At 42.9% G+C, this 14,031-nt stretch overlaps 1 protein-coding gene across 3 annotated transcripts; it reads left to right on the top strand.

Moving 5' to 3' along the window:
* The first annotated feature begins 374 nt into the window (after positions 1 to 374).
* Positions 375 to 13,027, top strand: elf2a (E74-like factor 2a (ets domain transcription factor)). 3 transcript variants are annotated; one of them, XM_012834443.3, is made up of 9 exons: positions 375 to 872; positions 4,710 to 4,876; positions 5,655 to 5,874; positions 8,820 to 8,936; positions 9,909 to 10,028; positions 10,387 to 10,470; positions 10,696 to 10,885; positions 11,098 to 11,454; positions 11,637 to 13,027. In XM_012834443.3, exons 2-9 carry the CDS (start codon positions 4,802 to 4,804, stop codon positions 12,223 to 12,225), a joined length of 1,752 nt encoding a protein of 583 aa, XP_012689897.2. In that variant the 5' UTR covers positions 375 to 872; positions 4,710 to 4,801; the 3' UTR covers positions 12,226 to 13,027. The 3 variants fall into 3 exon arrangements, with proteins under 3 accessions (XP_012689897.2, XP_031442656.1, XP_012689898.2); XM_031586796.2 differs by lacking the exon at positions 375 to 872 and adding an exon at positions 895 to 2,371; XM_012834444.3 differs by lacking the exons at positions 375 to 872; positions 4,710 to 4,876; positions 5,655 to 5,874 and adding an exon at positions 5,896 to 6,869.
* The last annotated feature ends 1,004 nt before the right edge of the window (positions 13,028 to 14,031 follow it).

The raw sequence follows: 14,031 nt of genomic DNA, 5'->3' as shown, positions 1-14,031 counted from the left end.
TTTCCTTTGAATAAGTACATTCAATGCAATAGCCTACACTGTGCCTAGTCTACAGTAGTTTGAAAGGGACATTTAAAGAGCGACAAGTAAAAGATTGAAAAATATTTGTTAAACAGAATATATTATAATTACGATTTAGCAGCACTGAAGGGGTTGAGGTGACGCAGCGAACATCGTTTGCTTTGTGTGGGAAGGCTTGGGTGGAGGCCAATTATCATTAGAATGATGAACATTAAAGAAACATTAAAATGATATCCTCTGTAAGGCAAATAGTATGTACTATTTATGTGTGTGGAGGGGTATATTCTTTCAATGCATTATTGTAAAAAGTAAACATCTGTTTTAGAAAGAAAAGCATAGTATGTGACGTCACGGCCCAGTGTGTCATTCGTTGGCAGTTTCTGAGAGGTTGACCTGAATCCCTGGACGGAAAACTGAGCCGAATGAAAACAATTGAACAGAAAGTACAAGCTATCTAGCTACAGCCACGCGGCTTTTTCTTCCAATTAACGCTGTCAACTATAAGTTACACTGTAAATGTCAGTTATTTGATTATATCCAATGTATAGCCTATATTTCTGACGTTACTTTTGCTAGCTATACGTAGCCAGCGAGCTAGCGTTAGCTCAAAGCGCTAGAATTCTATCGATAGGTTAGCAAGCCTTTGGCCCGCTTACCAGTGTTGGCTAGCAAGGTAACATTAGCCCGTTTTTGAAGAAGGAGGCGTTAGCCCATTAGCTAGCTGGCGTCGCCGTTCATCGAGCTTGTTGGCTGTCAGCTGATGAATGGATAGCACTTTAGCTTTGCTAGTTAAACTGACGTGAACTAGTCAGGCCCCGTCTCAGTACTTTTTCTGAATCAGCATCTGAAAGGTAAGCACGATTTAAAATAAAGCATGTAAGCTAAGATGAAGTAGGGTAGCTTGCATATATTGTGGTAGATCGCTGCAATGTAACGTTAATGTTTGATAGTGTTGATAACCGTGTTATTGTGTGAACCACAGTGCTACTGTTAAGTTAGCTAGCTAGCTGACTAGCTCAACAAAGTGTACTTACGAAGGGTCTGTTAAATAACCAAGCTCACCAGTTAGCTAACAAGCTTGTTTTGCTAACAAAAAGCTTGCTAGTAACATAAAATACTTGGGTCGTCAAATATCAATTAGCCTTGGGTACGGTGATGTTGGAGCTGCAATCTAGCAATTTCTGTGCTTTTTTTATTTCGGTGTTTACGTTACTAACCATCTCGGCTTCGGCTGGTTCAAGAATGTATGGAGGCTAACGTCAGGAATAGTAGCCGATGTTGTGTTAGCAATGAGCTGAATGCTAGTTTGCAACTGCTGTGTGCAATGGTACATTATAATTTGAGGTTTGTGCTTACGTTAGATGTTGGTAGGTTGGTTAGTTAGCTATATGATATCAAGAACTTTGCAAACTTGGATATGTAGCCAGCACATTTCCTGCAGATCTGATTCAACGTTGTGTGTACAGTGTTGAAACAGTAACGTATGAGGCAGTTGAGTTTGCAATTACAGTAACGTCACACTACGTTACACAATAGTTCGAACAAGAACTATGCAACAACAATCGGACTGGTTCGCTGCAATTGAAGCTGTCCCTTGCTAGCCCCTTTTATTATGGCAAGAAAACTCCATTAGAGGAAGGGTGTGGTGTAGTTTGCCTGGTGTGTGTGTTCCAGTGTGACAGAGTGTAAGTGGATCGCTTGTGTTGTCCTTCCGAGAGCTCCCGCCAGACAGGAAATGCTAGTGTAGAGGGTAGTTCGACAGAACTTACTCAGGAGTAGGTAAAGGAAATAAATCGCTGCGCACTTAGAAATGTATTGAAAGGACCGTCATAGGATTTTGTGCTGTACTATCAGCACATTTATATTTGGTCTGCATGATGAACTTCTAGATTATTAACATGGAAAAGACAGCTGTTGTGTTTGTTCTAAACACCCAAAACAGTCTAATAAGTAGAACTGTTGTAAGAAAGACCCCACTGAGTTGGAAGAACTCCAGTCTATGTAGATAACGTTCCTTTTCAGTGGAACACCACACCCCTTAACAGTGCTGTGTTTGTTACTGTCATCACAAGACAAACACAATCACCCCAGGGGCCCTTTATGACTCCCTCCCAGAGCGAATTGTAGGCCACTGTGAAAAGAAGACAAGTCTGCTCTTACGCACATAATGCCATTCTGTAGAAACCAGGAAGTAATTGCGGAAACAGATGCAGGACCGACACTCAGCTGATGCAGTGGGCTCCCGCAGACCTTTGCTAATTAGTACCATGCACTGCAGCAAACTGCGAGAGCACAGACCGGTATAATGACGTGTTTAAGGAGTGCTTCAGACGGCTCTGTGTTTGTGTGTGTGAGTATTCTTCATTGTGGTGCTGTTTTGCTTGCCTCCTGGGCACTCACAGAAACAGAAGTGTGCTCGAGCCTCAGGGTGCTCTGGCTGGGTTTCTCACTTCCCTTTTTCAGGACGGCACCAGAACGAGAGCTTTTTTTAAATAATTTTCACCAACTCTACAGTGCAGTGTGTTCTTAATATTACAATGTCTCTGGTCAAAGCAACAGAGGCTTTTTAAAACTCGCAGATCTGTTGATTTTCATGTTGTGTGTTTGCAGCTTGTGCTTGGGAAGGTATATACGAGCAGACAGGTTGGCTGAGAACTAAACAAAGCCAGTAAACAGAGAGGATTGACGATGGAAGCCTTACGGTTTACCATGACTAACATGGTTTACCCTATGATGAACCATGTGACTCACAGTTACTTTCCCCTGCTACCTCAGTGTTTATGTGACCTGGGAAGTCTGGATATACAGCAGACACAAGGGAATTCTTTCCTCTGTCTACCTTTTTCTCTTTCCCTGTCTGTCACGCACACTGTCCCTCCTCAAGTGTTCTCTTGTCTCTTTTTCTTCCTCTTGGTTTTTCCATTTCTTCGCTCTCTCTCCAATGCTCTGTTTGCTGATGTCTTTTTCATATTTGCGTGTAGTGAGTTGTATGCCATTGCAGACTGAGATCAGAGAGCTGTAGAGACAGCTATAGACCCAGACCAGGGTATTCCATAACATGGATGGACGGAAACCTGCTGAAAGTGTTTTGAAGAATGGAAATAATAGCAGGGCTGAGCAGATGAGAGAAAGAGAGAGGGAGGATGAGGAGGATATGTTCATATGTTTCTAGCTGTCTGATTCTTCTGGACACAGCTATGGATGCCTCCAACACTGTTTAGGAAAGATCCTGGTGTGTCCAGAGGAAGCCTTGGCTTCAAACCTGAGGATGTTGGACGAGAGGGAAGGCAGCTGTCTTCTAGCCACAGCGGGTGACAGAACATTTCTCTGTCACACTAAAGTTGCAAGTTAAGATTGCTGTCGCACTAAAGTTGTAAGTTAACATTGCTGCACATATTTTTTGTTGTGATTTATTTAACTGGAAAGCTTTGTGGAAATTGCTGTCAGTTTTCCCCCCATGAGTCGCAGTGTTCTGGGTTGTGCTAGTCGTTACATCGCTCTGATCTTGCTTTTAAGGGTGTTCTCTGCATTTCTCTCTCCCTTTCCAGTGAAGGTTGTCTGACCGCTGTTGCATTGGTTTAGCAGTGAATACATTCCTTCTTCAAGCTGATCAGTAACTTCAACTATGCAGGCAGAGATAAGGGCTGGAAATGAACTCGGAGGCTTTGAGAGCAGCACTCCTTATCAGAGTTTATTTAATGTTTTGCTGTTTTCTCTGTTGATTCTGAGAGCTTGTTGTGGAGGCTACCTGCTTTTAAACCTGCCAGGGCAGAGCAGATGTTTATTGGTTGACGGTTGGTTTGTGTGTTGACAAACTGTAAGATGTTCACCCTTGATGTCGCAGCTATCAAGAGGAATGTTTAGTCTAGTTTGAGGCAGTTCCTTCTTCCTTCCCCACGCAAGGCTGCTTAAGTCCTTCAAAGGAAGTCCAAGTGCAAGACTTTTAGGCTGTGAGACTGCAGACTGCAGACTACTGCCTGGTATTTACTGGCTGTAACCCAGTAGGGGAAGAAGATTTACCTGTACCGGCATTCCCCACTCTGCTGGTTGGGAATGTTGCGTATTGATGTCCTCTAAACAGATCATGATATTTACCACAGATATTATTATGTCAAAGGCATTTATTCTTAAATGATCATTTTGAAAATTGACAATACAAAAGAAATTATTGTGGATTTATTGTTGTCATGGTTGTGAAATATCTGTGAAATCATTGTGATTTTAGGTGATTTTTATTTTAAGGTTGCATCACTCAGCTCTACTATTAGAGGTCAGAGAAATAATTGAAACAGCGTAGTACTGCAATGTTTTTTGGCACAATATTATATCCATTCATTGGCGCCAAGTATCGCCACAACGGAAATAGGAAAGGAAATCACAGTCGAGAACAAATTCACTGTGCCCAGATGGTTGCAGAGACTCCCAGCATATGAAACGTAGGCCTAATAAATGGGAGAAATAAATTGCAATGCATCACAGAATTGAATAGCAATACTTGCTATATCGTAAAATGTAGAGAATTGCAATAATATCGTTACAGCCCACATATCGTGGTCACGTTGCATCGTATAAAACTACCCTGTTTTGCTTGGGCTGACCCTTGGGCTGCACTGCTTTCATAGGTTACCTTAGTGAAGTACTCATACAGAGCAGTTAACTCAGTCTGTTCCTCTACCCACTCTCTTCAGACTCTGCTGGGTTGGCCTGGAGTGTTGGTGTGCAATCCGGAAGGCAGTTGCCAGGGCAGGGCTTTCTGTGGGGTGACTCAGAGGAATGAGTCATGACCTCGGTGGTGGTTGTCGATGGAGGAGGGGCCATTCTGGAATACGTCTCTGACGCAGAGGTGGTCTCTCAGGTGAGGAGGGGGATGGGGCATATGTCATGCAAACACACAGTCACTCATGCACAAACATAAACAAAGGGATTCATTGTTGCACACACTTGCCTTTTTACACCAACGCGCTTGTTTACATGTGCATGTCCACAAACAATAAAGTGGCCTTTTGTCACATTGGAGACTTACACATGCACTAGTCATGGTCATTACTATCTTTGTTTTCAAAAAGACCTACATCCAATCATTAATACATATAGCCTAGTGTTAACAACCTCACACAAAAATGCACAGTTGTGCTGTGCCATGACCTCTGTTGTCATGGTTCTATGTTCTATTTCACACAGCATAACACTAGCAATGAGCTAGCTAACAGTAGCCATGAGATCATATTATGGCATAAATGCAGTAAGAAGTACACTGTAGCCTCATACATCTATGAAATGGTTACGTTGGGTCAAGAACATCCCCAAGAGAATATTTTTTATAATTTTATATTTTATAATTATTTATAAATAATACTTTTTTTAATTAATTATTTTGTGGCATAATCTGCTTTTGCACAGAAGTCTTGACAAACTAACTGATGTAAACATGTATCCGAATTTTGTTGTATGCAAATACAATGACAATAAAGGCTTTTCTGTTCCATACAGCACATCATGATATAAAGCACATATATCATATCTTGTATTTTTAGGATTTTGAATCCCTGTAGTTCCTCTGGGAACTTATGTCCTGTCCTAACACTATGTGGAATCAGTGATGGCTATCTTATCATATTTACTGTGAACTGCAGGAGGTGGCGCTGGATTCAGAGGAGAGCATGTGTGAGATAAAGAAGGAAGAAGAGATGAGGGAGGAAGAGTGCCCAGCCGTGGTGGTTGAACAGGTGCAGTGTGCCGAGCTGGAGCAGTGCTACGCTGCACAGGTGGTCGTTTACGACGACGAGACCTACCTGATGCAGGGCGTGGCTGAAGAGCAGGAGGTGGAGACTGAAGTCCTGGAGATTTCCTCAGGTAAGCGAGCGCCCTTTTCTTCGCTGTGAGGGCTGTAAAGGCCAGTTGCTAAGGATCTCTTTTGGTGATGGGGCGAGTACAAATACATACATGTCAGTCACCTTCACAGGCAGCCTTTGCAAACCATGATGCCATTCAACAGGCATGGACACATTTGAGATTTTCTTTTGATAGTCTTTTTACAGTTCAGTGGAATATTCACTCATTCTTAACTGGAAGTATATCGGAGGAAGTCGTGTGCCGCTTTGCTCACATCAGAAACATGATTTGACCTACACCTCACAAAGCTTCACTTTGTAAGACCATTTACTTATGTTTTATGCGTTGATATTATGAAAAGGTATTTAAAGTTATTGTGTGTTTGAATAACATATCCGACAGTCATGCTAATGGATATTGTGTATGATGGTATGCTTGAACCATGGGATTGACCCTTAGTTCAAGGAGGACATCTAGTGGCTAAACCTTTGATTGCTATAAGGCATAGGTCTGAAGACGGCTTCAATAAATTGATGGTCTGTGTGTAAGGACACCCAAACAGTAGGCAAGGTAGAGGTTGGAGGTTGTTGTGTAATTGATTCAGGGATCAGCGGAATTCAAAAGGACGCGCTTGTAATGCACACCCTGCATGCCACCTCTGACAGAAAAGTTTTACAACGTCGATCTTCCATACAAGTTCTTTATCAAGAAGAAATAAAAAAAATGAAGGAGCTATACGTTGTTTAGTGGTTGTGTTGTTTTCGTAGTCAGATGATATATTTATTGTGGATCAAAAGAACCAGAGACAATACAGGACTTTGTTAGAACTCCCTGAAGATTTTGGCGCGGAATGATCGCGTTTGTCTCTCATAGCTCGTTTCCGGTTGAGTGGCGGAGTGATACCTTCGTGTCGCTCATATGGTGCGGTGTATGAATCCGCAGCAGTTCCTGGGAGAACATGGCGACTTCTCTGCACGATGAACCCGCTAATCAGCTCGATTTGCTCATCAAAGCTGGTAAAAGAGTGTTTTTTAGCTAATATTTTCTCAGAAATTTCTGCTTCTTATTTTTTCACGTGTAAATTGTGCGCTTTGGTCAGGTAGGAGGCAGCACTCTGGTACGGGAAGTTTGTGCAGTCAAAGTAATGGAGGGCGAATCAGGAAGTAATCACCTTGGTTGACGTCTAGATTCATAACATTATAAATCTGGTGTTCGATAGGAACAGTTATTCTGTTATATATTGTTAAAAGATGTGAATTTTGGAGTAAGTTTCAGCGTTATCCGTTGCAAGAGTAAAATGTCAAGAAACGTGGTAATGTTTTTGAGTAACGAATAGCGGGTGATGCCACTTGAGTTGCTGGGGGAAACCAGGAAGTGTGTCAGATTTGTTTTCTTTATTTCGATTTAGATACCACTGTACTCTCGATGTGTCTATAGTAATGATATTTGCAGATGTGAAGTGTTTGAATTTGGCCAGACTTTTGAATGATGGCTCTAAAATCTGTCTTTGGTGGCGAATTTGTGGTGAATTCTGACAATGTAACGGTCCCCTTTATTTTCAGATAATGCTCACAACAACGTTTTTTTTTTTTTTTTTTCTAACTCCATGTGAATTGTTAATAAATTAACTGGGTTGTAAACACATCTGAAACGGGTTTTCTAGTTTGCTTGACGTGGAACGTTCATTTTCAGTAGTGGGAATTATGGCATAGAATTGGATAGTACAGTTGACCCAATGGATACTGTTATTCTCGATGCTGGAAATGCCTCGCTAATTTAAATATCAGTGATTGTCTAGCTATCACTTGCCGCTGTTATACACTTTGTGTAAGGATTAATGATGACTCTTAAACATGTGTTCAACATTAGAAAGTCGACTCAGCGATGCTCAACGTATTGTGTGCGTCTCACGCTTCTTTAGATATCGACTTCAACGTGATAGCGGAAGTATTTCAGTCTTTGTAGGTTTGGTTCATATGATTGATCGTTCAATCTGGCGAATTGCCTGTTAAGGTATTTTGAAATGTCCTTGTAAACCAATGGTTAAACCGGAAAGCAGTGTCGTCACGGAAACACCAAGCCAATAAAATGGGGGGCGTAACGTGATTGACAGTAGCCCCAGCTTGTGTATAGCGGGAGCTGGAGGGAAAGAGTCGTGTAAACACGGAAGTCACAACGGCGAGGACTACTTTCTGTTGAACCGCTATGTGAAAATAGCGCCAGGTAGTCGTTTCACTGTTGACAGGGTCCTGGGTCTTTTTAAGCAGATTCCCAAATGGTTTATGCTGTTTTCATTTTAATCTTCCATTCATGATGACAATTAAGATTAGTTCTTAAGAAGAAAAAAACGTATTTCAATTGTTAATTGGTTTGAAATATTTAGTTAGACTTTCAGATACATATTATATACATGTCATCATTGTATCTATGAAACTGGTAAATTACGAACATTAAAAGATTTAACTTATTGTGAAGCTGAGAAAAAAAAATACAAGTGGTATAGCTGAGGAAACAAATACAAGTGGTATATTCTATGTGAGAAGTAGCTGCAGTATCTGTTCTTGTGTAACTTGTGTGTTCTCACAATTCTGGATCAGTAAATTTAGTAAATCCTTCGTGGCACTTAAATCCAGGCACGCAGTATATTACTTTCTAACCAAATCTGGAAAGGTCTGGTATTGCCCCACAGCCAGAGCTATGCGTGCATGCGAATGCACCAACTCCAGTCCATTAACAAGATGGAAAGGAACAGGTGGGAAAGGGTGTTGAGCTCTTTGAGACCGTAGCAGGAAGGTGTCTTTTTACACCGGGTTTGGGTGTCACAGTCTGCACAAATGCTCACGCATATATTTTACAGTATGTATGTAAGTGTGACAGTTAAGGTGCTCACGCATATATTTTACAGTATGTATGTAAGTGTGACCGTTAAGGTGCTGACTTTCTTTCTCTCTCTCTCTCTCTCTCAGTGGAGGCATCAGCTCATGGAGGAGGTGGCTATGTGTCTTTTGATAAGACGATTGAAGCCGCAGAGGCCTTGCTACACATGGACTCACCATCCAGCTTTGTGGAGGACCGTAGTCCTGGTACGTACACGTGACAATGTCATTGTTCACTTTGTCAGTCTATCTAAAGCCAGGCCTGCAGTTGACTGTGGACACTACCAATCCCAAAATTGAAACAATTTGCCACTAGACATACTCACGTTGTGAAGCACTGAAGTTCTCTTGTGTCCAATTCTTTTCTTTTCATTACAATACAAGGAAGGGAAAGGGGAAAACGGTGTCTCTGCCCTTCACATTTTCACACAGATCATGGGTTCCATACCTAGAGAGCTCACATACTGATTAGAATGTAGGTTCCAACTGTACTGAAGTCTCCTGTTTGGATAAAGTATGTACTAAATCAGGAGTGTTAAGCTAGATCACTGAAGGGGCCATATTATAAAATCACCATCAATCTGCGGGCCGAACAGGATCTTTTATTTATTGAACACTTGCTAAATCATAGAAATAAGATTAGACATTACATCTACAATCTTAGTGGATAAAACAGGTCAATGTAAAGATATTGAAAATCCATTGAAATAGTTTCCACGTTGAACCAAAACACAAAGCATGACCTCAAATCTTATGCAGTTTAACGGACCCCCCCCCCCCAAAAAAAAAACCAGACAAAAACTACTGTAGTATCAGTACTTCTTTCATCCACAGCAAGTGAGTGTGCTACAGAGTGTCTTGCCTTTTCCAGTAGCTGTTCTTTTAGATCGGTTTAAAGCTCACCGACCTCCCACCTGTGCATTTTGGGATTTGTAGTACCCATTCCCACAATGCGCCAGTGTCAAAACAGGCCAGTATTATTAAAAAATGCAAACCATCTCGTGGGCCAAATATAAACATTCTGCAGGCTTTAAGTTTGACATAGGAATGCAAATACAATGTAATCTTGTTCTTTTGCAAAAGCAATGACAATAAAGATGTTCTATTCTTCTATTCTAAATGAATACATGTAAATGATGTGTGTGTGTGTGTGTGTGTGTGTGTGTGTGCCCTCTCCAGTGCCAGACATGCTGGGAGAGATGGAGGTGGAAGTGGAGGTGAGCACTGAGAACACGGAGCCCATGGAGCCCCTGGAGGAGGAGCTCACGCTGGAGAGAGACATCCAGAGGGGCAAGAAAGGTATTCATTCACCTGTCTGTCTAGCAGTCTCTCCCTTTTGCCTCTCTGCTTGGCTCTGTCTGTCCTCTCATCTCCCTCTAATTCCTGTGTGTCTAGATATGGATCTCTTAGGCTGTGTATCCATCTGTCTGTCTGGCGTCTCTTATGTATTGAAACAATATGTCTGCATTTACCTGATGAAAACACTGATGTGCATGCCAGTGTCAGCCGCTCTCTCTCTCTCTCTCTCTCTCTCTCTCTCTCTCTCTCTCTCTCTCTCTCTCTCTCTCTATCTATATATATATATATATATATATATATATATATATAGTATTTATTTATTTATTTATTTGCATTCCCTGTTCAATCTGTCCTGCAGGCAGGAAGCGCAAAGCCACACCGCAGGCTGAGCGGGAGGGGTCCCCTGACCTAACCTTCAAGAAGAAGCCCAGGGTGGGCAAAAGTAAGTGTGTGTGTGGGTGGGCTTGGTGAAAGTAAATCACTGACATGTTTGATGTCTGTATTTAGGTGCTCTTGTAATGGTAAGGATAAAGAGTAGATTTTTTTTTCTGACAGTATCCCAAGCCTGTGTCTTCTCACTACTCATTTGTGTGTGCGTGGCTTCGCGTGCATCTATGAATTTCTCCCTAAGTAATCAAACTCTTTTGGTGTGTGTCTGTTTGTTCAGACAGTACCTATCTGTGGGAGTTTCTGCTCGACCTTCTGCAGGACAGGAACACCTGTCCCAAATACATCAAGTGGACCCAGCGGGAGAAGGGCATCTTTAAGCTGGTGGACTCCAAGGCTGTATCCAAACTCTGGGGCAAATACAAGAATAAGCCCGACATGAACTATGAGACCATGGGCCGAGCCCTCAGGTACAGAACGCCAACAAAGAACAGCAGAGTTCTAAATTAACCCTGGAGGTTCTTTATGTTTTTGTCTTGGAATAATTGTCATTTGATATGAGCCCCATCGACTAAAACTATAGAGGCAGGCTTGGAAATTTGTTTTGGCCACATCTAGCATATTCTCACATCACAAATATTAAGTTGAATATTAAACAATTAATAAGAGTGTCTGTGTTTAGATATTATTACCAGCGTGGCATCCTGTCGAAAGTGGAGGGACAGCGGTTGGTGTACCAGTTTAACGACATGCCCAAGAACATCGTGTTCATCGACGATGACAAAATCGACGCTCCGACCATCCCCCAGGCAGCGTGCGAGCGAGTGACCCCTGTGACCGTGACCACCACCATGCCATCATCACCCAGCATCCTCCGGGGCGGACGTCTAGGGGCTCAGGTCAAAGTTCAATCCCCCACCGCGGCCCCTGTACCCACCAAACCTGCCCAGATGCTGCGCATCGTCAACGTCTCGTCCGGGTCCGAGTCCTTCGTCACCTTGCAGGGGGGTTGTCCTGTTACTTCAGCATCAGGCCCCAGGTAAGTCGTCTTGGGAGTCCATCGTGGTCAGTGAAGAACCATTTTCATGTGTTGAGTAAATGGGTTTAGGTTGATTATCTAGTTGCGTGTGAGTGTCTACACATTTGTACATCCTTTACAACACACACACACGCACACACACACACACTTACTGATCACTTTGCTCATTTCTTACCCTCCAGGACCCTGCAGGTCCCCATGATGATGACCACGTCACTGGGCCAGAAGTTCTCTACGATATCAGCCATGAGCCAGCCCGGCTCGCAGCTGCTCACCACCACCTCCCCGACCTCGGCCCACCAGACGCACCAGAAGGTGTTGATACAGGCGCTCCCCACCATGGTCCCGGCCACGGGTGAGAACGGCCAGAAGATCACGGTGCAGCTGGCCAAGCTCATCACCATCCCTGCCTCACAGTATGCCCAGCTATCGCAGTCCAAAGGCGCCGGCGGAGGCTTCAGTCTGATGGGGACGCCGCTCACCCTCCGCAATATCACCCCCTTCTCCATGCCAACCACAGCTGTGCCTGCTCCCTCCACCACGCAGGTGCTGAGGTTCGTCACCCAGCAACCTGCCATTGCAGCTCCTGCCCCTGCCCCTGCCCCCGCCCCTGCCCCTACCCCTGCTACCACCATGGTTGTTGCGGCAACGGACAGTGCCACGCAGACGGCAGCAATGTCGGAGTGTGACGTCACTATCGTCAAGGTGGAGACTCAGGAGGACACCTCCACACAGGTGGTCACAGACGCATCGGCGCCCTCTGATAGCTGAGACACGGTCTCTCTCTCTCTCTCTCACACACACACACACACACACACACACACACACACAGAGAAGGAGCCTGACTGGTATAAGAAATATATCAGTTTCTTCCAATGGCAGTCTCATACACGCACACACAAACCCATACACTTGTTTCAGTCGCTGCGACTCTAAAGGTCAGACATGGAAGCCCCTCAAAGAATATGTGATGTAGGAATGAACCCCAATATTGTCATGGACAATTAAAATGCATAGGAGTTAAGGGGAAGGCCAATGTATGTTAGATGGTAAGGTGATCAAGGTGAATACATACATACACACACACACACACACACACACACACACACACACTCACACTAACAACGCCAACACTACAACACACTCACTCACTCACACAGACTTGGCAGAGATGATCCAATCAGGCTTTAACTTGACATTGGCAGTACAATTAAAAATATCTAGATTGATGGTTAATATTATTGAGATAATAATACCCCCACCACATCCTGACTTGCTCTAGAATGGAAATGGAACTCAGCCAAGCTCTTGAGGAGTGGTCGTTTTTTTAAAAGTACTTAAAGCGTCTGAAGACTCAAACCTCCGTCTGTCACTGTGCGAACGCGAGAACCAATCATCTGGTGCTACAACCTGCAGTCGTGGGGGTGGGGGGGGGGGTCTGTGTGTGTGTGGAACAGGGGCATCCCACCGCTCTGCATGGACCTTGGGCATAAAGGGACTTTGTACATACTGTCAATACAGAATATGAGATTTCTTAAATGATAAACAGGCAGCCTTAGATGAAAATGAAAAATAAAAAATGCACCCTTTTCCAATTTGTATGTATTGTACAAACTGAATGACATTTCTTCTCTCTTTTTTTTTTTCTTCCCCCCAAGCTCTGTTTTGATATTTTGTACCAGAAACAGTGTTACTCAAGTTCAGAAACAAAGCTTTTCGTCACGGCCTCTTTGCCGTGTGTTCAACCACATACTCAAGTCTTTTAATGTTTTTTTGTTTTTTCCCTTATTTTGTCTCTTTCTCTGCCGACTTTTAATATTCTGTTGATTTACTGGATTGCAGCAGTTTCCTGTAGCATTTCCTCTCTGTTTATTTCTTTTGTAAGTACTCCGCTCTGATGTTCTCTTCATGTTTCTAGCTGTAAAAGAGAGGACAAAAGGGAGAGAGGCAGAGGAGAGAACATCCTTGTGTTCTGACATAACTAGATTGTATTTTCAACATTTGAAGCATATTCTATTTTGTTGTACTCTTCTCCAAGTGTATCCAAGTAGATCTTACTGAGCTATACAGTAAAGAGCACAGAAAACAACATGGTGCCTTTGGTGGTTTTTTTCATAAATCTGTTCTAATGCTTACTGTGAATTTTAGCACTTCTCTTCATACTGACATTATTCCTAAAGTTAGCCGCTACCTCAGAGTTTATTTTATTTCATTAAAAAAAAAAAGAAAAAAGAAAAAAGAAAGTTCTTCTGGGACCATTTCTGGCCTATATTTGACCTATATTTTATATTTGGAAAGAGATGGGGGGGTATTTCAAGCATTCAAGATGTAATTATTTTCTTCCTTGTCTGTATATGAAAAAAGAAAGCTTATCTGATAGTAATGTTTCCAGTTGATGAACATCTCAGAAAACATATCTGACGTTGGGTGGTAAATATGCATGGATCGCCTCTGTACTGTCCATGTGTGGAAACACAAACCCCTACCACACAGAATTAAATATTTCCTGCCTTCAACTCCATTGATCTTTGCAGGACTGCCTTTTTGTAATGCGTGCCCTGTTCAAGGGTTGTCTGA

This window comes from Clupea harengus, chromosome 20 (assembly GCF_900700415.2).
Source record: "Clupea harengus chromosome 20, Ch_v2.0.2, whole genome shotgun sequence".
NCBI lineage: Eukaryota > Metazoa > Chordata > Actinopteri > Clupeiformes > Clupeidae > Clupea > Clupea harengus.
This window is presented reverse-complemented; position numbering and strand designations above follow the sequence as displayed.